Source organism: Sarcophilus harrisii, chromosome 2 (genome assembly GCF_902635505.1).
Source record: "Sarcophilus harrisii chromosome 2, mSarHar1.11, whole genome shotgun sequence".
Classification (NCBI taxonomy): domain Eukaryota; kingdom Metazoa; phylum Chordata; class Mammalia; order Dasyuromorphia; family Dasyuridae; genus Sarcophilus; species Sarcophilus harrisii.
Window position 1 is genome coordinate 56735951 of NC_045427.1, and position 26624 is coordinate 56762574.

The window sequence follows — 26624 nt, forward strand, 5'->3', positions numbered from 1 at the left end:
GACTGGATGAAAGCAGATCCTGAGAAGCTTGAGTGCTGAGGCAAAACTCCACAGGGACTTTAAACTTGGAATTACTGGGACTATTTTATATAGGAATGGAGTGAAGTTGTGAACCTAATTCCTCTCTCCAGATTCCAAGGTGATATAGGGGAAATTATGCTTCCCCTTCCTTAGAGGAGAATATTTTTATGTTTATTCTTGCTATCTCTTTGAAGTAACTATTCCTTTGTAAAACTAATCTGATTATTACGAGATTAAAGAGAACTGGAGTGTAGAGGATCCTCTATGGGTAGGGGAACATTATTGGGGGCTTGAGCTAATGACATAAACTAGATTCTTACCCCTTTAACAGTACTGGGAGACTGAAAGAGGTGTGAAATGTAACATACTTAGCTCTCAGACAGCAGACGACAGAATAAACAATTATCCTTTATTTGACCTTTTTCTTTTAGGAAAGTATTTTCACCCTCTTATTTATTTTGGGGAAGTTTCCTGAGATTCTGGGTTAGAAGGTAAAGGCAGGGGAAAAACATTTAGAAAGGAGGTTTAATATTGTTTTTCTAACAGAATTCAGTCAAGATCAAGACAAGTGTCTCATTTATTATTTATAAGTGAATCCTGGAGCCTTGACAGCAACTTGGGGATAAATTCTAGGGTTTAGTCTCTGGGGAGGATGGAAATTAGCTAGTGTTGGGGAAAGGCAGACGTGATTCTAGCATAAGGTCTAGATTAGGTGATCCTAGTATGCTGAGGATCCATCAACCCTACAATGCCCCCTCCTTACAAAGGCATATATATTCATAATCTAACGGTGCCTCTATTTCTTTCCCTGTGAAAATAAGAGGTTTCAGTCCATAGAATCCTGATGCCCACTAGAAATCGACCTCCTGTTGATTTTGGAGAGGCTTCTAATCCCAGTTCAAAGAAACACAAGGAAATTAGGGAATGATGGAAGCTTTAGACGTTTAGGTGGAAGGGGTGGAGAGTTTGGCCCAAGGCCAGATGTGGAAATGATTAGATTGGTCCAAAGACTTCAGAAGGGGAGGAGGATCCTTGGTGTAGCCCTTAAACTTTAAAAACCTGAAGGAAGGGATTGGGAATGAAGTGATTCTTTCCTTTCTATTCTTTTATTGTCCCGGGAATAAAGGTGGAACCAGAAGATAGAACCAATTTGGCCACTGGTTTTAGAAATATCTTTTGATAAAAGAGAGTCCTTAATGGCATCTCTACGTCTTTCCAGCGTACTGGTGACCGGTAGCAACCGCGGGCTGGGACTGGAGTTTATCAGGCAATTGCTGCAGCTGCCTCACCCGCCCCAGATGCTGTTTGCTACCTGCAGGAATCCCTCCGGCGCCCAGGTGAGAAGACTAACTCTCAGCCCCTCTCTTCACCCTACCCAACCCGGGAGCTGTCCCGAAAGCGAAGTGCTTTCCATTTGCTGACTTTGAGACCGAGGGATGCCGGGAGGCTTGGGGCTGAGTTTCTGCAGGGTGTCTTCGGGGAATCCGGGCTTCTTTCTAGAGCCATGGCTGTCAACTGATGCCTTAGTTACGTCCGAGTGCTGGGTCTTTGGGGATGAACTTTTGCAAAGAGGCAGTCTCTTTCGGGGTCCAGATCTGGAATGGGGGACGACGGGGATGTCATCTCTCGGAGCATCTAGTGGGAGGAGGGGGTGCCCTTGGGACCTTGGGCTTAAAGCTTGTGCGCGACCCGGGGAGGGGGGGGACATTGAGCATGTCCCCCAGCCCCACAACGGGATAGGAGATCTCAAGAGGGCTCATGGAGTCTTCCCTCTCTTGTTGCTAAAGGAACTTCAAAAACTCGCGGCTCAGCACTCCAATGTTCGGATCCTCCCCTTGGGTGAGCCTCCCTACAGGACACAGTCCCTCTCCCTCCCTCCCCCACTCATTTCCCAGTTGTGGAGCTTTGCCCTAGCACCAGACTTCTTCCCACTGGCACTTCCTGGGTTCCTACATGTTGCCTTCATCCTAGAGAGAGAGAGAGGGGAGGGGAGGGGAGAGAGAGAGAGAAAGAGAGAGAGAGAGAGAGAGAGAGAGAGAGAGAGAGAGAGAGAGAGAGAGAGAGAGAGAGTGAGTGTTTGGGGGTGATTTCCAGGGAGATTTAGCATAGTAGGATTTAGAGCTGAGAAAAATGAGACAGAAAGGTGACTTGCTGATGGTCACATAACTAGGAAATAGCAGTCAAATTTTAACTCTGGATCTTTATTTATTTTTTTTTTTAAGTAAAATCAGGTTTATAGTTCATGCCATGATACTACAACTTAGTAACAGAAGGACTAAAGTTAATAAAAGTGAGTAAATAGTCCAAAGGGAGCTCCTTTGTAGGCTTGCCTACCCTGTCTTAGGGTGATTTATACCTTGTCTCCCCATCTTGTTTAGTTAGAATTTAAGTCTTGTCTCTAGAACACAATAGAGATATTAGACATTAGGCACTCTGCCTTTTTGTGTGAAAATCAAAAGACACTGTCAGAGATAGTGGAACTGATCTGAGGAATATAGAACAGGACTCCCACCTCCCAAAAGCTCCTCTGCCAGTTTGTCCTAGCAGCAACAAGTTTGTCATGAATGAGTTGTTTTCTTTGGATTTGGAAGGCATCTCAGTCCTAGACAGTGTTATATTAAAGTGTAAAAATATTTTTGGGAGCCAGAGACTTTGGGAGCCAGAAGCTTTTATCAGTTGACATTTCTTCAGAGGTTCACTGCTCTTTTTTCCTAACATTATTCCTGGTAGAAGAATGAACCATTAGAAACTCTTGTATTAAGTCCCTGTATTTGATGCTGGGGACTTAACAGGCAGACAGTCAGGTGTTAGTCACACATGTCAACAGGCAATAGAAAAACATTGTGGGAGGAACACACTTGGACGAAAGGACACGGTAAGACAGTGACAAAGATTTTACTAACTTCCTACCCTGGATTCACTCAGGTCAGCTGTGTTTGCTCAAATGTGCCCTCTTTCTTTTCTTCTTCCCCCTTCCCTAATAATGCTTAGAGCTTTCCTAATCTATCTGCTATGTAACAAATCCTCTCTTCCAGGACACATTCTCCTGCTTCTCCTCCTACCTGTCTGAACAATCTTTCTCAGATTCTGCTGATTCATCACAAATATCTTGTCCTATATGCCCTGTATTCTCTTTCTATACTCTCTAGGTGATTCATCAGTGCCCTTTGATTTAATTATAGTTTATAATTAACCATCATATGATTGTTATTGTCTTTTGCCTTGCTGCATGACTACATCAAGGCTAAAGTACTTTGTGCTAAGCTGTGGCTCAATACAATCTTGGAACATAGTGGCAGATAGTTTACATGAACATTTGAAGTGGAGATTTCTCTAAATTTGCACAGTTATCATCTATTATGAAGTTAACTCACAGATCTATAAATCTGGCATCAATTTCTCTTCTGAGATTCAGTCTCTCATCACTAATTGCCTACTGAACATTTTAAACTGCAAATTGTGGTAACATCTCAAACCTTAATATGTCTAAAACAACTCATTATGTTCCCTCAAACCCACCCTTCTAGTTCTGTTGAAGGTACCATCATTCTTCTAAGTTCATACATATTCTCAATACTATCCTTGACTCTCTATTATTTTCTGCCTTATATATCCAATCAGTTTCCAAATCTTAATATTTTTATATCCACATTTCTCATAATCAATCCTTTTTCTCTGTTCACACACAATCTTCATCATCTTGTTCCTGGATTATCATAATCTCCAATTGCTTTACCTGTTATTTCAATTCATTCTCCACACTTATGCCAAAATAAATTTTTCTTAAATGGAGATCTGAGAATATTATTCTCCTGCTCAATAAACTGTACTGGCTCCCTATTACCTTTAGAGGAAATCAAGAAGCCTCTGTTTAGTTTCTAAAGCTCTTTACAATTTTGGCCCCAATCTGTCTTTTCAGTCTCATTTTATATCACTTAATTCTTTGATCCAGTCCAATTGACTTTTCCCTATTGGTCACAATCCAGCTCTCATTTGCATGGTCCCATGCCTGGAATTCATTACCTCTTCACTTTTACCTAATAGAATCACTCTTCTCCTTTGTGACTCAGTCAGCTCAAGCATTATCTTTTACATGAAGCCTTTTCTGACCTGTCCTAAATACTAGTGCCTTCCCTTTTTATTTGACTACTTTTTTAATAAATACAAAATATTCTCTATATCTTCTCTTTATATTATTCTATATATACTTACATAAGCATATCTATACTATGTATGGGTACATATACCTACACAAGTATATATATATATATATATACACATATAATTTACATATATAATAGTGTGTTTATACACATACATATATACAGATACTTATCTATCTGTCTGCCTATCTATCTAATCTATATACACCCCTCCCTCTTATATGTGTGTGTGTGTGTGTGTCCATTTGGGTCAACTAAATTGTATTATAGATAGAGTACTGGACCGGAGTCAGGAGGGAGGACACAAGTTCAAATCTGGCCTCAGGAACTTAACTAGCTATGTGACCTTAGGCAAACCAATTACCTCAGTTTCCTCATCAGTAAAATGAGCTGGAGAAGGGAATGGCAAACCACTCTAGTTCCTTTGTTAAGAAAACCCCAAATGTGTTAACAAAGAATCAGATAGGAAAAATCAACTAAACAACAACTTGTTTATGTATCTATCTCTCCCATTACAATGTTAATTCCTTGATGATAGAAACTGCTTCATTCTTTGTTTTCTACCCCAAGTGCCTAGTATATGCCTAGCATAAACATTTTTTGATTGATTGAATATTCTGTCTTGACAGATATGGAGAATGTTGCTTCTATCCAAGAGGCTTTCCTCTCTGTCACAGATCAACTGAAAGGTTTGGGGCTGAACTTACTCATCAACAATGCTGGAAGGGCCTTTTCTGATTCAATCCACACAGAGTCTGAAGAAAACATGCACGTGCTGTACCAGATCCATGTCTCTAGTAACCTAAAGATATGCCAGGTGAGAATTTTCTTTCTGGGATTCTCAAAGAGAGCTTCAATTCCCACCTGGGCATGAGTGACCCCCTCTATCCACTGTCACAGAATGAAGAGGGGAAGTTTGTCATTAGCCTTCCTTTCCACTCCCTGCTTCCTTTTGAAGATAATTATCAATCTGGCTGCTTTACGCATCTTCCACTCCATTTAAAGCAAGTCATCCTCATGAATTTAACGAGTTGTTAAGTGGGAGAGAGGGGCAACCTGTTCTGCTTGGGTCCAGAGCAAATAATGTTTAGAAATTACAGGGTGGCAGATTTCAGCTCATTATAGGGAAGAACTCCCTAAGAATTAGATTTTGGGAAAAGTTAATCCCCCCACCCACAGTTTCCTCACTCACTTCAACTTCCATGTGAGGGACAGTAGTTTTAGTTGCAGTAGGTTGTCTAGATGGTGCCATAATGCACAGAGTGCTTAGCCCAACACTAAGACTCATCTTCATGAGTTCAGATCTTCCCTAAAACACTTGCTAGATGTGTAGGTCTGGACAAGTCACTTAACCCTGTTTGCCTCAGCTTCCTCAACTGTAAAATGAGCTGGAGAAGGAAATGGCAAACCACCCCAGTGTTTCTGCCAAGAAAACCACAAAAAGGAGTTATAAAGATTGGACACAACTGAAAAACTAAACAGACAACAACAAATAGTTGTAATAATAGCTCCTACCTATCTAGTCTCTTTGCTTTTTTCAATCTACAGAAAAATAAGCTATTGATTAATCATAAGTTAGCTAATTAGCAAGGCAATATCTACATACCAGGTTATGATCACCCCCAAATATCAGTTAAGTGGCTTGGTAAGAGGGTATTCTGTACTCTGTCTTTCCCCAAACCTCTTTTACCAGAGATACTCCCCTATAAACTTTTGACTTTTAGATTATTTTCATTTCTATACCTCTATTCAAGCCCCTAGTCAACAAAGGATGTTGCTCTTGGTCTCAATTTGACATTTACCTAGGGGTATGGAAAAAATGGAAAATTGTGATGAAATATTAAAATTACAGAAATCTCAATTTGTTTCTCTTTTGCTGTACATTTGGGCAATTTCCTGCTCTTGGCTGATGAACCTCATCCATATGACTCAGACAATGATTGACTTTTTAAGTGTTCATATGATTTATTAAACAAAAATGACTGATTATATAGAAATAGCTTTACTTCGTTGTTTCCTAATGATTTATTAGACTACCATCTATGTTTTGGAGGAATGGAGAGAAAAAACTTATGTAGTGCATACTAACCAAATTTGCTTCAACAAACACCCGACAAAAACAAAGGAGAGAGCTATGAATGGGTATTTATCTCCTAGGTTGACTTTTATAGCAGTTGAAATTTCAGAGCAGCTACTAATCTGGGCTCTCCTAGAACACTGGTTTTGCATTGCATTGTAAAATTGTTTATTTGGTTATTCCCTTCATCATTTCTCAAAGCACAGTAATATTTCATCACATTCACGTAGCATAACTTTTCAGTTTTCAATTCTTTGTCATTACAAAATGAGCTGTATAAACATTTTTGTACATATTGGTTCTTTTCCTTTCTTTGATCTCTTAGTAATGGTCTTTTAGTAGTGGTGTCACTGGTTCAAAGGGAATCTACAATTTAATAACTTTTGAGACACAGTTTCAAATTGTTTTCTAGAATATTTAGACCAATTTGCTGCTTCAACAATGGCATGTTAATGTACCCATTTTCCTATAACCCTTCCAAAACTGGTCATTTTCCTTTTTTTTGTCAACTTTGCCAATCTGGTTGGTGTTTGAATTTCCCAAATTATTAGTGATTTGGGGCATTCACCTCCTCCCCCCTCCCCCCATATGGCTCTTTTGAATTTCTGCTTCTGAATACTGCCTGTTCATATCCTTCAGCTATTTATCAATTAGGGAATGATTTTTATTGTACAAATTTGAACTATTCCGTGTGTGTGTGTGTGTGTGTGTGTGTGTGTATATATGTTTCTATCTCAGAAATGAGACCTTTATCAGAGAAATTTTCTGCAGAGGTTTCTCCCATTTATCTATTATCCTGTAAATTTACTTACATTACTTTTGTTTGTGCAAAGACTTTTAAAATTTATGTAATCAAATTTGTTTACTTTATTGTCTGTCATCCTCTTTGTAACTTGGTTATGATTCTTCTCCTGTCCATAAATTTCAAAGGTAGTTTCTTCTTTATTCCTCTTAATTTGTTTATGATATCCTCTCTGTCTCAGTCATATACCCATTTGGAGCTTATTTTGATGTACTGTTTTTGATAATGGTCTATACTTAGTTTCTACCAAACTGCTTTCCAGTTTTCCCAGCAGTTTTTGTCAAATAGTGAGCTATTATTATCTCTAGATTTATCAAATATTAGGCTACTATGCTCACTTATCTTTGTATTTTGTATCTAATCTATCTACTGATCAACTTCTCTATTTTAAATAAGTACCAAATTGCTTTGATAATTATGGCTTTGAGTTTGAGATCTGATACTGCTGGACTTGTATCTGTCCCAATTTTTTCATTAATTCCTTTGAGATTTTTGACCTTTTGTTCTTCCAACCCTGAATTTTGGTATTTTTTTAAAATTAGTTTTGTAGAACAATCTTTTTATAGCTTGATTGGTATGGAACTGAAAAAGTAAATTAATCTAGGTAGCATTGTCATTTTTATTATAGGGGTTCAGCATACTAATAAACAATTAATATTTCTCCAACTATTTAGATCTGTCTGTTCAAAGAATGCTTTATAATTTGTATTTATATAGTTTTTCCAAGTGTTTTATGCCATCTGCAATTATGTTTTATTTTAAAATATTTATTTATTAAAATTTTAAAAAAATTAGTTTTGTAGAATAATCTTTTTATAGCTTGATTGGTATGGAACTGAAAAAGCAAATTAATCTAGGTAGCATTGTCATTTTTATTATGGGTTCAGCATACTAATAAGCAATTAATATTTCTCCAACTATTTAGATCTGTCTTTGTGTGAAGAATGCTTTATAACTGTATTTATATAGTTTTTCCAAATGTTTTATGCTGTCTGTAGTTATATTTCATTTTTAAACATTTATTCATTAAAAGTTTTTTGCAAGGCATTTGGGGTTAATAGATGTGCCCAAGGTCACACAGCTAGTAAGTATTAAATGTCTGAGGCTGGATTTGAACTCAGGTCCTCCTGACTTCAGGGCCAGTGCTCTATCCACTGTATAACCCAGCTATCATGGAAGGATAGCTGGAAATGTACCATGGTACAAAGGAAAACTACCATGGAATTTCTTTTTCCATCTTTTCTTGCTAAATTTTGTAAATAATATACAGAATTACTCATGATTTATGTGGCTTTATTTTATGTCTTGCAACTTTGTTTAAGTTGCTCATTGTTTCATGAGCTTTTCATTTCTCTTTCTAGAATTCTCGAAGTAAGCCATTGTATAATCTTCAAAAAGCAATAATTTTCTTTCCTCTTTGCTTATACTTTCCCCTCTAAGTTTCTCTTTCTTGTTATATTGTTAGATTCTGGTTTCTAATTAAATTTTCTTTTCACTTTCATTTTTTAGTTAGTTTATTCCATTCCCAGTTATGATAGTGAATTATGGATTTCCTGAAATCTTATTCTCATACTTTTCCTTCTCTTTGTTTTCTACCTCTTTGTTTTTTTTTAAAGTTTGCAGAAAAAGAATTATGCTTAGCTCTAATTTTGAAGCAATTTATTCTCCTACCCTTTTTCTCTTTCTCTGACCAAAAGTCTAGTTATAATTTATTAACCATTATGTATAGTTACATATAATTTTTTAAATATAGTTTCTTAACTTTTTTCCTTTTAAGCCCCCTTTTTTATTAAAGCTTTTTATTTTCAAAACATATGCATGGATAATTTTCAACATTCAGCCTTGCAAAATCTTGTATTCCAAATTTTTTCCCTTCCTTTCCCCTACTCCCTCCCCTAGATGCAAGTAATCCAGTATATGTTACACATGTACAATTCTTCTATACATATTTCCACAATTATCATGCTGCATAAGAAATATGAGATCAAAAAGGAAAAAATGAGAAAGAAAACAAAATACAAGCGAACAACAAAAAGAGTGAAAATGCTATGTTGTGATCCATACTCGGTTCCCACAGTCCTCTTTCTGGATGTAAATGTCTCTTCATCACAAGATTATTGGAACTAGCCCGATTCATCTCATTGTTAAGAACAGCCACGTTTATTAGAATTGATCATCAGATAATTTTGTTGTTGCCGTGAATAATGTTCTCCTGGTTCTGCTCACTTCACTTAGCATCAGGTCACGTACGTCTCCCCCAGTCTTTCTGAAATCATCCTGCTGGTCATTTCTTACAGAACAATAATATTCCATAATATTCATATACTACAATTTATTCAGCCATTCTCCAATTGATGGGCATCCACTCAGTTTCCAGCTTCTGGCCACTACAAAGAGGGCTGCCACAAACATTCGTGCACATACAGATCCCTTTCCCTTCTTTAAGATCTCTTTGGGATATAAGCCCAGTAGTAACACTGCTGGATCAAAGGGTATGCACAGTTTGATAGCCCTTTGGTTAAGTCCCTCTTTGAGATCCACCCTCCATTAGAGTTTGTGTTGCTTAGAGTTACTCTCTCCTTTAACCTATCCTGCCTCCTTCCCTTTCCCTCCTGATGACTGTTGAACGATATGTATTTCTGTAGGCTCCAAGAGGGCAGAGACCTTAATAGCTAAACCTTGTGTCTCCTCCAAGGCCATCCACAATGTTGTGCATATTCTAAGTTTCACAAAAAGCTGTTGAATTGAATTAAAGTGGAAAGAAAATAGAGGCCATACAGGAGCTCTGTCCTTTTAGATTTCTGATGATAAATAAAGTCTCTTTTCTCATGTCTTTCCCCAACCCTGGCAGACATTCCTGCCCTTGCTGAAGAAGGCTGCTCAAACAGGTCCTCAGGATGCTCTCAGCTGTAGCCGGGCTGCTATCATCAACATGTCTAGTACTGCAGGCTCCATTTCAGAACTTTTAGGTTGGGAACTTGGTCCTTGTCTGTCCTATCGCTGCAGTAAGGTATGGAAGTTGGGGCCTGGGGCGGGGGGATGAGGTGGGGGGTGGGAAGGAAGTTGGATTCTGGGTGGGGGGAAGGAAGAAGAGTCAGGGTGGGTGGTGCTATAGGGCTTCCTTGGTATGGCATAGGTATGGCCTTCTCTCTCCTCTCTGCCCTATTCCCTTCTACCAGGCTGCCCTGAACATGCTCACCCGGTGCCTAGGTCTAGCCCTTAAAAAAGAAGGCATTCTATGTGTTGCTATTCACCCTGGCTGGGTTCAAACTGATATGGGAACTAGCTCAACCTTTAAGGTGAGTATACCTCCTGCTTGCATCTCCCTCAGTTTAGGCCCATTTGAGACAGAAAATAAGCACTTAGCTGACTTTTACAGGGAACATATTATAGGATAAGGGAGTTAGGGAGGCAGTTTCTTGGAAGGAAGGCACAGGGGTCAGCATCAATCTAATCTTCATGAGTTAGAAGAAAGTAAAACTAACTTGTACCAGGCTCATATATAATTCCTTTTCCTTACCCCTTCTTTCCATCTCTATCCATATGGCTTTGACCTGTGTCATATACTGGGGGCATTGATTCACTGGCAACCTTTACAATGTCCCTGAGCCTCTAGGAACTTCCTCCCTTCTTTCGGAGTCTATTATTTCCTCACTACATCCAAGAGTTATCTTAGTAAGTTCACTCTGCTCCTGGCCTCTCTAAACCTGTTGTGTGCTCCACAGCCTCCTTTGAAGAAAGAAGAATCAGTGCAAGGCATGCTGAAGGTCTTTTCTACACTTTCAGAGGAGAATTCAGGGGGTTTCTACAGTTGGGAGGGAAAGACCTTGTCATGGTGAAGTGACAGCAAGTGGGAGTTGGCGATAGACATCTGACTCCAATTATCTTCCACAGCAGCTCAGCAATGACCATCTCATCTTCGTTGATCACTGCCCTGAACTCTAGTTTCCTATAAAACTTATTTAACTGCCTTATTAAACTGTTCTTATTTTCCTAGTTGTAGTCAAGGGTGGTGTGAGTGATCTAGATTTAAGAAAGTGATGTAGGAAGTATTAAAAATGCAGATTAAATTTAAAAGTGTGCCATGAAACCAGTTGTTAAGTATTTATTGGCAACCCCCTCCTTGTAGCTTAAAGTCATTAATTAATTAATTTATTTATTTTTAAGAAAGAATACTTCAATCTGTACTTGGACACAATTGGTTCCTTCTCTGGGTAGGGGTAGGATTTTTTTTTTTTTTTTATCATAAGTCCTTCAGAGTAGTCATGGATCACTGTACTTCTGAAAATAGCAAAGTTATTCACAGCAAGTCATCCCAGAACATTGCTCTTACTTTGTACACAGTATGTTGCACTTTGCTTGAGTTCACGGAGGACTTTCCAGGCTTTTTTTTTTCCTACATAGCTTAAAGTTATGAAGGAAAACTAACTTTGACACCTTGAGGAAATACTTCCCAGTGGGGAAGGGATGGGTAATCATGGTCATTCTTGGATTCTTGTTTTTTATAACTTCTGCCTACCAGAGTCCCATAACTTCTGGCATACACATACAATCACAAATCTATAATTGGAAGAACTACAATCAATCAATATTTATAAAGTATCTATTATGTTCATATACATATTATGTAAACTTAAAAAAAACAGCTTATATAAATGCCCTTTTTGATTATTACAGTAAGCAGAATTACAACAAATTAAATGTTGATCTTTATAATAAAACAGAATGAAAAAATATTTTCTTTAAGTATGAAAATTTTTTTAAAAAGGGAAGATTAATACCTATGATATGAGGGTTTGCTGAGCCCTTTTCAGGGCTGGTCATCCAGTTTTAGTATAAAAAAACTAAAACTAAAACTTTAGTATAAAAATCCTAAAAGTGACTAAAGTCACTTTCACCTGTGACTCTAAGAAGTTGTACTGTATACAATCACTATACCCCCAGAAACTGTTCTTCCAGTTGGCTAAACCAGATTGAGGGAAACTGAAGGGCCTCTGGCAGCTGGGGAGCATATGTACTCCAAGCATTGTTTGTTGTTCTTCATGCTCAAAGAGGACCAAAATGAATAATTATGTCAAGGTACAGTGTGTATGATTATGACTGTGATTGGTCAGACCAGTATGAGCTTAGAAGGCTCTCCTGAAGGTCGAGTACAAATAGTCCCTTGGGAAAGATCATGAAATGGTTTGTTATTTCTTTCTCCTGTGGATTAAAGTTAAACAGATTAAGTGACTTGCACCACATCATAAAGCTAATAAGTGTCAGAGGTTGGATTTGAATTCAGGCCTTTCTGACTCTAGGCCTAACACTGTATTCACTGAACTGTCTGGCTTCTTCGTATTGCAAAATAAGTTGCAACAAAGTGCTGATTAATCAAGTACAGGTACTCAGTATCAAAAGGTGGAATAAGAAACAGTCCTCTGAATCCAGAGCCAATTGCACTAGGCCAGTGTTTGTTCCCTTTTCCCTTATTTACATTAAGTTAGATCTTTTCCTAAAAGCCAAGGGAGCTGTTCCCAAACTTGATTGACCCAAGTAACTAAGATTCAAGCTTCCCAATTGTTTATTTAGCTGCCTAGTAGCTTCAAACCATATTAGCATGGTTCTACGGCAGAAAAAACAAAAGCAAAAAACTAGCCTTGTTGAGGTTAGGCAATTTTCTTAGATATCAAATACAATATCTTGGATATCAAATAGATATCCCATGAACCATCTTGACTTGTGCTATTATCCTGATGCAACTATCCAGTCTGAGTGTCAAATGTTTTTTCTGTACTGTGGCCAAGGAGATAGTTGAACTATCTATGAGCACTTCATTTCATTTCAATATTAAACTTAAATTACAAGGCAATTTCCTCAATCAGATCTGGTTTGACACACTTTTGCACCTCATTCCTCTCCAGGGAAGGTACTGTCACTGATGAAGTTGTGATGGATCTTGCGATGTCACTGGTTCATCCTTTGCAGGATGTGCCTTAAGATCTCTAGCAGTTCACAAATCAGTTCATTACAAAGCACTCTTCCCTAAGGACACAAGACACAGGGGAAGGCAACCACAAACAAAAGGAAACCTATTACCGTCGCTCAGTCTCCCCAGAGACACAGAAATCTCTTATTTGTGATAATGTCAATTTAATCAGCTGTGCACTCTAAGGACTAAGTTAGGAAAAGTGGGGCAGGAATCTGAGGCTAATTGTTCTCAAAGCCACCCACCAGTAGCCCTCACAAAGGGAAGAGAGGTTGGTTTTCTCTTCAGGGTTCCAGGCAACAAAAGCTGCTTTCTTGTTACCCAAGCAATTGGCCTGCCTTCCTAACCCAGTTAACAATTTCTTTATCTTGACCAGTCCCCATTTTGGTTATAGGGAATAAGGAGTAATGCAGGTGGAAGAGAGGGCTTCCTTGAGAAACAGTTGAAGAGTATTAATTGATTAGGCTAGAAATTTCTCCAGAAAATGGAAGAAAATAAAAGAATGGGAAGATAGTTTGTATATATCGTATTGAGCAATTCTATGTGGGTGAGGATGTTAGCATGTATCATATGCCCTATCTGACTTCAAGCCACGCAGAAGCTTTATAAGGAAAAATTAGGTGTTGGGTGAACTATAAGTTTGATATGAGTCAACAATGTGATGGCGAAATGAAAAACAAAACAAAACAAATGTGTTAAGAGAGATACAGCATCCACAAATCTAGGGAAGCAATATTCCCATTATACTCGGCTGTGGCCAGTATATTTTAGGAACAATATTATGAACTGAATAGTGTCCAGAAGAAGGTAACCAAGATGATAAGGAAACTCTCGTATAAAGATGAGACTTCCTGAGTTCAAATCTGGCTTTAGAGATTAACACTGTGACTCTGGGCAAGTCACTTAACCCTGTTTGACTCAGTTTCCTCATATGTAATATGAGCTAGAAAAGGAAATGACAAACCATTTCAGTATCTTTTCTAAGAAAACCTGTTAGGAGTAAAATTCAACAAAGGAAAACTATGGCAAGTTTCTATGATTAAGATAACATTTTATTAATAGGGTCAAAGCCACCAACAGAGGAGGTCTTTGCTTCAATTTCTAAATTAAAGACACAGAGAAGAATTAATTTATTTTTATAAGGTTAGAACAAAGAACAGAACAGGTTAGGAGAAATCATGGGGTTGAGGATATCTAGAAAATCCCCCATTTAATCAACTGTAGCACTTTTTATCAATCACATGTAAAACCCAATATACTTATCCAGTATAGAATAATTGCATTCAATCAAACAATTAACAATAATGAACAAATACACAGTGCTTATCATCTTCCTGGTCTTGTGTTGAGCACTTTGCAATTATTATGTCATTTTTGATCTTTACAACAAATCCTGGGAGATAGGGGGTATTTTAAAAATTTCTTGTAGAGATTAAAAAGCTGAGGGAAAGTTTGCCTAAAATCACAGTTATCAACATTACTGAAAACAGATTTTTAACTCATGCTTCAGAGCTAAGATCTTTCAGTATTTTTTTTATTATAGTTTTTTATTGACAAAACATATGCATGGATAATTTTTCAACGTTGACTCTTGCAAAAACTTCTGTTCTAACTTTTCCCCTCTTTCCCTCCACCCTCTCCCCTAGATAGATGGCAGGTAGTCCCAGACATATTAAATATGTTAAAGTATATGTTAAATACAATATATGTATACATTTTATATAGTTGTCTTGCTACACAAGAAAAATCGGATTTGAAAAGAAGGCAAAAATAAACTGGGAAGAAAAACAAAAATGCAAGCAAACAATAACAGAAAGAGTGTAAATGCTATGTTGTGGTCTACATTCATTTCCCAGTGTTTTTTCACTGGGTGTGGCTGGTTCTGTTCATTCTAATCAGTTGGAACTGATTTGGATCCTCTCATTGTTGAAGATAGCTACTTCCATCAGAACGGGAGATCTTTCAATATTTTGCCTTAATGCGAAATAGCATTATAATTTAAGATTTAGGACAAAACCTGATCCTAGCAAATCTGGATTTATTATCACAAAATCAAAATCCCAGTTTTCCCAAGAGCCATGTACTCCCAGAACTTCACGTTACAAGGTCCACCTAGTCTTAGATATTCTATTGCTAAAGATTTAAAGTGGCATTCTTATATTCTCATCGACCTCTTTAGGATTCAAGAGAATTTTCTATTCCTTACATAATAACTAAAATATACTTTTCAAATGTTTCTGATTGTCTAAATTGAGGAAAATAAAATAATGGGAAGATAGTTTGTGTATATAGAATTGAACAATTCTATGGGGGTGAGGTTAACCTTATTCATATGTCCTATCTGGATCCAAGCCCTGTGGAAGCTTTACGAAGAGGAATTAGTGTTGGGATGAATAACAGGTTTGATAGGAGGAAACAATGGGATGATGAAACAAACTTGTTTAGAGAGACATCATCCACAAGTCTAGGGAAGTAATAGTCCCATTGTACTCAACTCTGGTCACTATATTTTAGGAAGGGCATTATAAACTGGATAGTTTATAGAAGAGGGTAACCAGGATGATTAAGAGCTTCTGGTTCATGCCATATGAAAATTATTTGAAGGAGCTATGGAACAAGATCAGAAATTTAGGATACTACCTCCTCATAATTTCATGTTGCAAATACAGTACTGCAGTCTCCATATTATAAAGAACAACCTTATAAAGTTTTTCATATCCTTTGTATTTTAATGAGGTCAATAACTTCTCTCAAACCTTTCATTTTAATATATTTAAATTAAGATCTTTCTCTCTGTGTCTTTCTCTGTCTCTCTGTCTCTGCCTCTGTCTCTGTCTGTCTCTTTCTTGTGGTTACAAAAACCACACCTTGCTTATATCTTTTATAGTCTTCTCCCAAACTTTCTTTTATTTGCTCAATTCATAAATTCTGTATGTTCCAATTGTATGCCAGATTGTTTGCAACACTACTCTTTACTTCACTGAATTCTTCCTTTATAATTTTAGCATTGTTGTTGTTTTTCCTTTTTTCTTTAATGCTTTATTTTTTCCAGTTACATGAAAAATCAATTTTAAACATTTGTTTTTAAAACTTGAGTTCCAGATTCTCTCCCTTTCCCCTTCACTTTCATTGAGAAGGGACATATGAAGTTAGCATACATAGTTGTTGAACAGAACCAATGACTCACCAAAGACTTTTACTCTTAAGTTATATGTTAATTTCAACTCAGATTACTTTGCCATAAAGTTATCTATAACTTTGTTGAATTATTGCTAATTAATTACAATTCTATTACTCTCTAAAAAATGAAAGCACCTAAAATTCATTAAGATATTCTTAGCAATTATAAAAAATCTTTAACAGCTTGCAAAAATCTGTTCTATCCAAATAACAATTAAATTCTGCTATATTATTCACAGAAGCAACAAAAAGAAGTTTTTTTTTTTTTTTTTTTTTTTTCTGGAGCCAATTAAGGTTAAGTGACTGGTTTCATGATTGGTAAGTGTTTGAGGCTGAATTTGAACTCAGACCTTTCTGACTTCAGGGCTGGTACTCTATCCATCATACCATCTACCTGTCCCCTAAGCATTTTTCCAAATAAATTTAATTTTCATCCAAGTTTCTCTCTTTAAATAAGCTTTTCTTTTTATAGAGAGAAAGCAAAAAGTTTTAAAACTTCAAATTTTAAACATGCTTTAAAATCAGCCCAAAGTGACTTCCCTGTGGAAATTGTCTTGTACTTAACTTTAATCTGAAAAACTCCCAAATATCTAGTTAGATGTTCTAAGAAAACATCTACTTTTTGGTTGTTCCTGATGTACATAACTTTATCTTTTTTTTTTTTTTTAATGAACCAGAAGGATTAATAAGAGATAAGTAGTTTTTAAGCTCTAGATCTATTTAAACTGTAAGCTGCAGCTTTTTTTTTTGGGGGGGGGTGCTTTAAAACTTCACTGATACCATTTCTAAACCAACTTCTTTCTAATTGGCAAAACTTTCTCTTAGCTGTAAAACAATAAAATTGTCAATCATTAGGCAGTGTGATAAAAGAACTGACTGTAGTTTTCCCTGTAACTTTTGTTTGTGTTTTCAATTTCCTCAAAACAAATTCCAAAGATGTTAATCTGAAACTCACCAAAATATTTCAGCAATTATGAAAAGCATTCAAATATCATATTTTGGAGAACTTACATATTAGTCACAGATTCAGTTTCTAATTAGTTCACAGTGTAGTGATTCTCTTTCTTCTTATCTATCCTTCTCTCTCTCTGCTCCCCAAACTTGGTCATAGTTCCAGAAGGTAAAGTGAAAGAGTCTTTCTGAAGATTTAGAGATCACCAGCAACAAAAATTAGGTCACAAACTAGGTGAGAGATTTTTCTTTCTCAGCTCTGTACGCACAATTTTCTAAAAAAACAATCTTGAAAAAATGCCATAAAATTCTGCTAAATAAGGGAAAGAACTCATCCCTCTTACTGTGTCTCTTGTCTGCCTATCAGTTTGGTATAGACACACACACACACACACACACACACACACACACACATATATATATATACACATACACATATAGATAGATACAGTCACAGAAAAATAAACAAACACAGGTGAGATAGTGCTATAATGTTTCCTTACTGTCGATACTGTGAAGTCTGCTAAACCAATTAGAGACATTGATATCTAATACCAGACTAAAACACCTAAGAGTATTATTATTCTTAATTTGTTCACTAGATGTCACCAGAGACCATACTATCTCACATATCCCATACTATGGGAGAGAAAAGGAAAAAAAAATCAGTCAGGAATCAATTAAAAAGCAATTTGATCCATATATTTTTTCTAGGATTCTAAACAGGGGAAGCAGGTAACAATATTTCACTGGGATCCTTAATCCCATAAGCAAGAAAAGCCCACAACCTCAAAGCTACTTTATAATAAGACAATTGGATATCATCTGCCTCTCAAGTTAGAAGAGCATGATTTTTTGGAGGTCTTTTTTGAAGGCAAAGTCAATAACAATTAAGTTTGAAGTATATTATTCATTTGCTTTACAAAAGAGCTAAGCATTTCATAGCCCAAGACCCATTATCTTCTTTGCCAAAGATTCAAGAGTTCTAATCTCTCTCTCTCTCTCTCTCTCTCTCTCTCTCTCTCTTTCTCTCTCTCTCTCTCTCTCTCACACACACACACACAAACACAACACACACACACACATACACTCCTTCAAGGGACATCTAATCCTATTTGGAGAAATCTTTAAGGGAATAAAGTCCCTATAAAGGAAATATACCTGGTTTTAAACATTGCCAATTCTTTTTTCAAATAAATAAATTACAACCATTAATACAAATAAGATACTCAATGTAAAGTAAAACAAAAATATACAAACTTATTCTCAAATTATCCCATTGAATACAAAATAGCACTTCAATTAGACACAGAAGACAAAAAGCTGCAGCTTTCCCAAAAAAGGGTGCTTATCTCAAACGTGGAGTCAAAATTGGAATTTGAGACTGAGGTGAGAGCCAGATCTCTTCCTTCATAGAGAAGCAGAGTTGTAGCTTCAAGAGAAACTTTCTTCCAGGTGGAAAAAAAAATCTCACCAGGGCGCTCTCAAGAAAGGGGTGATTCCCCAGGGGACCTACGGAGGATCAATTTCTCTCCTCCACTCTCACAACTACCACCTAACTATCTCAAGTAAAATTCAGCAAAAATAAACTGAGGCAAATTTCTTTGAGCAAGATAGTTTTTTATTAGTAGGGCACAAGTTTATGAACAAAATAGGTCATTAACCGCCTCAGTTTCTAGGTCAAACATCATGAAATGAAGACTGACACATTTTTATAATATTAGGACAAAGAACAGACCTGAATAGAAGACATTATAGGGTTGAAGACAACATGACTGGCTACATAGCTGAGGTGTAGGGAATAATATGATTGATTGGAAGTTGGGAATAATGGCTAGCAACAATCTCCTCCTTCCCTTCTTGTAACTAAGAATGAATTAAGTTTATTGTTTGAGTCCACCAGACAGGTCAAAAGATATTGGACCAAACTTGATTGTGAATCCCACTATAGAACTCATATTTCCCCTTGTTAATTCACATAATAAATAGTATAACTTTGTAATCTGTGATGGATGTCTTGTTATGGTTTTTCCATGTTGTGAACTGAATCGATTATGATATTTTTGCATAATCTTTTTTTTCAATTTATTGTTCTCCCAAATCTATTTCTATGTACCCTTTCTGGTGCCCTTTATACTTTCAATATTGTTTAAATTTATCACTATTTTGAAATTGTGATAGTTATTACATACTGTGTATGGTTGATGCTTTCCTATCCATAAATGCTAGCGCAACTTGGCTTGGCCACTCTACCAAAGGATCTGGGGCACAAAAAGGTTGAGAATCTTTGATCTTGTCCAACCTGCAGTTTTTAGATGTGAAAAATGAGACCCAGAAGGGCAATGTGGCTTCTTCAGGATCACACAGATAATAAATGAGGGGAAAAAAATCAAGGTCCTCTGGTTCCAAATTTAGTTTTTAAATTATTGGCATATTTTATTTTGGCAAGAGAATTGTTTCCTGACAAATAAGCAGACTCCCTTACAAAGTATATTACACAAAATGTTAATCAATCAGTGTATATAAAATCATGAAATCATAGAAGGGGCTTCAGAGAGCATCTATTCCAACTTCTTTATTTCACAGATGAGAGAACTGAGGCCATACTTGCCCAAGTTCTGACAGGTAGTACTGGCAGAGCCAGGACTCCCCTTATGCCTTGTGATTGAAGATGCAGCTATCCCTGAACCAGTCTGCTTCCTTTAACTTGAATTAGTGGACATTGATATTAGCATTGACCAGAGTTTTGTTGCCCATGGTTAAAATCTCCAGGAGAAAGAGAAAGTCCACTCCAGCCTTCAGAGTTCAGCCTTCCCATTTAGGCCCTTCAGATATAGGAGAGAGAGAAGAAGAAGAAGAAGAAGAAGAAGAAGAAGAAGAAGAAGAAGAAGAAGAAGAAGAAGAAGAAGAAGAAGAAGAAGAAGAAGAAGAAGAAGAAGAAGAAGAAGAAGAAGAAGAAGAAGAAGAAGAAGAAGAAGAAGAAGAAGAAGAAGAAGAAGAAGAAGAAGAAGAAGAAGAAGAAGAAGAAGAAGAAGAAGAAGAAGAAGAAGAAGAAGAAGAAGAAGAAGAAGAAGAAGAAGAAGAAGAAGAAGAAGAAGAAGAAGAAGAAGAAGAAGAAGAAGAAGAAGAAGAAGAAGAAGAAGAAGAAGAAGAAGAAGAAGAAGAAGAAGAAGAAGAAGAAGAAGAAGAAGAAGAAGAAGAAGAAGAAGAAGAAGAAGAAGAAGAAGAAGAAGAAGAAGAAGAAGAAGAAGAAGAAGAAGAAGAAGAAGAAGAAGAAGAAGAAGAAGAAGAAGAAGAAGAAGAAGAAGAAGAAGAAGAAGAAGAAGAAGAAGAAGAAGAAGAAGAAGAAGAAGAAAAAAGAAGAAGAAGAAGAAGAAGAAGAAGAAGAAGAAGAAGAAGAAGAAGAAGAAGAAGAAGAAGAAGAAGAAGAAGAAGAAGAAGAAGAAGAAGAAGAAGAAGAAGAAGAAGAAGAAGAAGAAGAAGAAGAAGAAGAAGAAGAAGAAGAAGAAGAAGAAGAAGAAGAAGAAGATGATGATGATGATGATGATAGAGACAGAGATAGACAGAAACAGAAACAAAGAGAGAGCCAGAGAAGAGACAAAGAACAACAGAAACAGAGATAGAAATAAATAAAAAAGAAATGGAGAAAGACAGAAGAGACAGAGAGAAATATAGAGACAGAGAAAGATAGAAACAGATTCATATAAAATAGAAATAGATATAGAGATAGAGACACACAGAGAGAAATAGAACAATTAATTCAATAACTATAACCCTGTAAAGACAAACAGGTTTGAAAGACAAGAACTCTGATCAGTGCAGTGACCCATCACAATTTCAGAAGACTGATCATGAAGCATGGTACCCATCTTTTGGCAGAGAGATGATTGATTCAAGATGTAAAATGAGACATGGGTTTTAAAATTTAGCTAATATAAAATCTTCTTCAGCGTCCTGACAGCCCAGAGTTCAGGTTTATAGACAATTCAGCGATGGTTCTTTAAAAAAAAAAACACAAAATGATTTTATTTAAAGTTCCAAGTTCCAAATTCTATCTTTCCCTCTTTACCTCTATCCCTTCCCCCCTCCCTGATATAGTAAGCAATCAGATATAGTTTATATATGTGTAATTATATAAAACATTTCCCTATTAGCCATCATATACAAGAAGACTGAAATAAAAGAATGGAAAAAAAGGAAAGCGAAAAATAGCATGTTTCAGAATGTATTCAATCAATATCAGCTCTTTCTCTGCAGGTGGATAGTATGCTTCATCATTAGTCCGTCAGGACTATCTTGGATCATTGCATTGCAAAGAATAACTAAGTTATTCCCAATTTTATATCACACAATGTTGCTGTTATTGTTTACAGTGTTCTCCTGGTTCTGGTCACTTCACTATATATAAGTTCATGTAAGTCTTTCCAGGTCTTTGTGAAATCATCTTGCTTGTGATTTCTTATAGCACAATAATATTCCATTATGATCCACAGCTTGTTTAGTCATTCCCTGATTGATGGGCATCCCCTGGATTTCCAATTCTTAGCCACTATAAAAAGAATTGTTGCATTTTTTTTTTTTTTATAAATAGGTTCTTCCCTTTTTTTTTTTTTTGGATGTCTTTGGGATATAGACCTAGCAGTGGTAAGTAATGGTGCTTTAAAAAAATCAAGGACTGACTTTTGGAACTAAAATTTAAAATCCTAGCCTAGCAGATGACACAAAGACTCATTGGCTGTGATGTTGACTGTGGACATGAACTTGGTGGGACCAAGTTCCCATGTAGGCACTGAACTAATTTCATTAGAGACTGAGGTGGTATAGGGAAGAATGTGCCCCCAAAACATGGGGGAGGGGAAGTAATTGTATTTTGCTCTTAAAAGGAAATAACCCCTTTTAAAAACTACCCAATGTTAAGTGGTTAAATAGAAATGGAGTCAGTCACAGACCTCTTAAATTTGGAAGAGACAATAAGTGGGAGCTTGAGCCAATGATAATAGCAAAGAGACACACAGAGTTCAGCAAATCATAAACATTTAGTGAATATTTATTGTTGGCATCCTCATAAGTCTCTTTGATGATCATAGAGTTCTGCAGGGCAATACAGCAGATTTGACCTTGACAGAGTGGGTTAGGGCATTTATATTACACATTTGTAATCTCGGAGTTAGGGAAAATGTAGATGTTCATGCTGTGAAAAAAAATTGATAAAATAAGGGTTGCTCCTTGTGATCTTATGGGATGACTTGGGTTGAATTTTTATTTGTGGTTTTATTTTGTTTTTGTGGAGATGTTTACCTTCCTTTTATTTTTCCTGTTTTCCATTCCAAAATAGAGGGGGAGGGTGGAAAGGAGGAAGTTATTTACCTCAGTGTAAATAACCACAAAAATACGGTCAGAATATCTGGAACAAGCCAGAGATGTCTATTCTGTCTCCCTCTGAGTTCCACAAGTATACACCCATGCTACATGACAGCGACAGCTTCACTACTTGTATTTGTTCACTCATTATTCAATTTATAGGTACTCCCTTAGATTTTAGGTCTTCCCCATCATAAAATGAGCTTTTATATACATTTACGTGTGTGTGTTTGTACTTATGACTCCTTGCTTTCTTTGATCTCTTTGGGATTTAGGACTAATAGTGATATTGTAGATCAAAGGATTTATGTAGTTTAAAAAATTTGAGACATATTTCCAAATTGCTTGTTAGATCAGTTTACAGGTCTACCAACATGCCTTTCCCACCACTCCATCTCCAAGACCCTTCAAAAATTGTCATTTTCTTTTTTTTTTGGACATATTTGCCAATCTGATGGATCTGAAGTAGAAACTATTTTAATTTACATTTCTTTAGTTTTTAGGGATATGGAGCATTTTTAAAAATATGACTATAAATGCCTTGGATTTTTTTCCTTTGGAAAATCGTTCATTTCATACCCTTTGATCATGAATCAATAGGGTAATGACTCTTATTCTTAAAAATTTGAGTCATTTCCTTATATAACCTAGAAATCATCCCTTTATCAGAGGAACTTGCCTCAAAGATCCTCGTACCTTTACCCCTTCTAAATAATTCCTCCTTTAAACCTATATTCTTTTTTAAACTTAATTTTACTTTTTCAATGAATGAAAATCCATCTTCTCTCCCTTCTAGTACTCCCCTCAAACTCTACATATCCATCACCGAAAAAGAAAGAAAATGCCCAAACGGCTATAAAACCATGCATACCTTTGACCTAGCAATACCTCTACTAAGTCTGTATCCCAAAAGAGATTTAAAGAAAGGGAAAGGACCTATATGTATAAAAATATTTATAGCAGCTCTTTTCTGGAGGCAAAAGATTGAAAATTGAAAGGATGTCCATCAATTAGGGAATAGTTGAATAAATTGGGGCATGTGATTATGATAGAATACTATTGTGCTATAAAAAATGATGAACAGGATGCTCTCAGAAAATCCTGGAAAGACTTCCATGAGTTGGTGCAAAGTGAATTGTACTGTGTACAAAACAACAGCAATATTCTAAGATGATCTGCTATGAATAATACAACTATTCTCAGGCATACAATAATCTGAGACATCTCTGAAAGAGTTATGATGACAAATACTATCCATAATCAGAGAAGGAACTGATGGTGTCTGAATGAAAATTGAAGCATACTTTTTTTTTTTTTTAAACTTTATTATTTTGGGGAAGTTTTTTTGGAGGTAGGAGGGCTATTTTTTCTTTTACAACATGACTATTATGGAAATGTTTTGCATGATTACAAAAATATAACCTACACTGAATTGCTTGCATTCTCAATTGGGGGAAGAGTGTGAGGAGAGAGAAAAGGAAGTAATCTGGAACTCAAAAGTTTTTAAAACGAATATTAAAAATTGCTTTTACATGTAACTGGGGAAAAACAAAATATTTTTTTTTAAAAAAAGTAAAACCTTGGTGACAAATATTCATAATCAAGCAAAACAGATTTCTGCATTGATCATGTCCATAAAAGATGCCTTAATCTGTTACCCCCACTCCCCCCCACCCTGAGTCGATCATCTTTCTGTCAGGAGGTGAGTAGAATCCTGGTTAGTCATTTCATTGATTAGACTTTCCCACCTCCTCTTTATAAAGAAGATTGTGGCGAGAGAGAAAAGGTGTGCTCAGCACCACTGCTTAGCTTTATTGTTAGCAGTTTCTGCCTTTTTTCTCTCTCCTATTTTCTTTCTTCTCTCTCCCTGGCTCAGAGCCCAAATCTGAAATCTTTCTTTCTGTCCTTTTAAACTCCTCTTCAATAGCTACTCTCTGTGGTTAGTTTGTTTTGCTTAGGACTGATCCTTTTCTTATTAGCATTCTTCTTTGTCCCATTTCCCTCCTGTTTCCCTGTTGAGTGAAATGTATATTTGCACACAACTGTGAATTTGTGGGGATTCTTTCTTTCTTTGACCAGTTCATGAGGTTCAAGTTTACCTTGCTCCTCTGACCTCTTCTTCATTCTCAGTGGAGTTTTTGTACTTGATATGCTGATTTTTGAGATAATTTCCCCCATTTTTCATTTCACTTTCCCCTTAATGTATTCTTTCCTCCTTTTCCTTTTTTTTAAATATTAAAAAAAAAAGCAAACACCTCAACCCAAACCTTCTATGCCTTGTTTCTTATTAGACTTCCTCTATGACAATAAAAACTGGCGATGATAGGGTTCTGAAGGGAAACATGTCTCATTTTCCCATATCAGGTTGGTAGCTTATGATTGCTCACTCATATTTATCTTTTTCTATTTCTCTTGAATCCTGTGTTTTTATTGCTAAATATCTAAACAGCTTTTCTCTCATAAAAACTTAGATGTCATTTATTTGATAAAAGGTCTATTATTCTCTCTTTTTTTGCTGGGTATGCTATTTTTGGTTGTAAACCCATATGTTTTACCTTATGGAATATCATATTCCAAGCTTTTGTGTTCTTTATAGTTGTATCAGATAAATATTGCACTTGATTGTGGTTTTTTGATACTTGGATTCTTTCTTTTTTGGATATTTGTTGTAATTTTTTAATTTAACCTAGAATCTCTGGATTTTGACTATAATGTTGCTGCAAGTTTTTATTTTAGGATTTCTTTCCAGAAGTGACCAATTAATTCTTTTTATTATCACTTTGCAGTCTGGTTTTAAGACATCTGGGCACCTGGCCAGATTTTTGTTTTTAAGATGTCTTTAAGTATAGTCATGGCTTTCAAGTATGTTGATAATTCTTAAATTATCTCTCTTTGATCTGTTTTCCAGATTAGTTGGCTTTTTTTCTTTTTAAATGAGACAATTTACATTTTCTTTTTTTTTTTTTTTTTCAATTCTTTGACTTTGTTTTTAATATTTCTTGTTGTCTCATTAACTTCCATTTTAACCCAATCTCCTATTCAGGGCAGGTAGATGGGACAGTGGATAGAATGTTGGTCCTGGAGTTAGGAAAACTTATCTATTCTAATCTGTCTTCAAATACTAGCTGTGTGAGCCTGGGCAAGTCACTGAATCCTATTTGCCTCAATGTCCTCATCTGTTAAATGAGCAGGAGAAGGAAATGACAAAACACCTGGATATCTTGTGTTGGTATCAGGTTCCGTAGAGAACTACATGATTGGTCTTATTTTGTGTTCTCTTGGGTCCTGCTATTGCTTTCTTGGGGTAAACATTACATTAAATGCATTCCATTGATTCATATGTAAGTCCAGGTGAGTACTTACAAGTTTTCAATATTCTGATGCAGAGCAAAATCTGACATCTACCCTCCTGATTTGGATTCTGGACATTCCTGATCTGAATTTAGGTCTGAACAAGATAAGTAGGTAGCTAAGTCATGCAGTGAATCGACTACCTGGCTTTGAGTTAGGAAGACTTATTACCTGAGTTCAACTCTGGTCTCAGACTTAGCTTCTTTCTTGTTTATTTTTTAGGTTATGTTTATCTCCTTCTGAAAGATATACATTAAGTAAGGTTCCCCTACTATTCTATGCTTACTATATATTTCTGCCTATGACTCATTTAACTTTCTGTAAATACTGAGATGGCACTCCATTCAGTGGATATATGGAAAGCACTGAAATTAATTCATTGTCTGTGGTACCTTGCAGCACAATGTTATTTCCCTGTTTATCTTTTCCTTGAATCTATTGTTATATTTGTCTAGTCTGTGATTATAATTATTCCTATGGTTGTGAGTTCAACTGAAGCATCATAGTTTTGGCTTCAACATAGCATCAAATATCACAATAAGAGTTATTAACTAATATCCCAGAAAATCACCTCAGAATACTATTCATAGCAATCCTCCCACCCCGCCAGCAATGATACACAAAGAGACAGAGCACCACGCTTTGGCAGTTTGCTTCTTTTTCATACCACAAGCAAAGAATTGGAAAATGAGTAGATGCCCATCAATTGGGGAATAGCTGAACAAGTTGTGGTATAGGAAGCAAATGGAA

The 26624-nt window shown here is 36.3% G+C and overlaps 2 protein-coding genes across 3 annotated transcripts; both read left to right on the plus strand.

Moving 5' to 3' along the window:
• The first annotated feature begins 1062 nt into the window (after nt 1-1062).
• LOC100934230 (C-factor-like) lies at nt 1063-11059 on the plus strand. Of its 2 annotated transcripts, none has more exons than XM_031950281.1 (6): nt 1063-1358; nt 1809-1860; nt 4862-5001; nt 9915-10073; nt 10243-10362; nt 10789-11059. In XM_031950281.1, the coding sequence occupies exons 1-6, from the start codon at nt 1218-1220 to the stop codon at nt 10900-10902; spliced, it is 726 nt and encodes a 241-aa protein (XP_031806141.1). In that variant the 5' UTR covers nt 1063-1217; the 3' UTR covers nt 10903-11059. The 2 variants fall into 2 exon arrangements, with proteins under 2 accessions (XP_031806141.1, XP_012395762.1); XM_012540308.2 differs by having other exon boundaries at nt 1064-1358; nt 4814-5001.
• Nucleotides 11060-18230: 7171 nt separating this feature from the next.
• LOC116421328 (cilia- and flagella-associated protein 251-like) lies at nt 18231-20665 on the plus strand (the record flags this gene model as incomplete). Its single annotated transcript, XM_031950282.1, is given in 2 exon segments — nt 18231-20517; nt 20519-20665. Coding segments are annotated over 2 exon segments (747 nt in total), but the record flags the coding sequence as incomplete, so codon positions are not given.
• Between the last annotated feature and the right edge of the window lie 5959 nt (nt 20666-26624).

Coding starts and splice junctions, on each gene's coding strand:
- LOC100934230 (XM_012540308.2), top strand. CDS start 1,218: ATGGCATCTCTACGTCTTTCCAGCGTACTGGTGACCGGTAGCAACCGC. Junction 5,002..9,914: donor GTAACCTAAAGATATGCCAG/GTGAGAATTTTC, acceptor CAACCCTGGCAG/ACATTCCTGCCCTTGCTGAA. Junction 10,363..10,788: donor GAACTAGCTCAACCTTTAAG/GTGAGTATACCT, acceptor TGTGCTCCACAG/CCTCCTTTGAAGAAAGAAGA.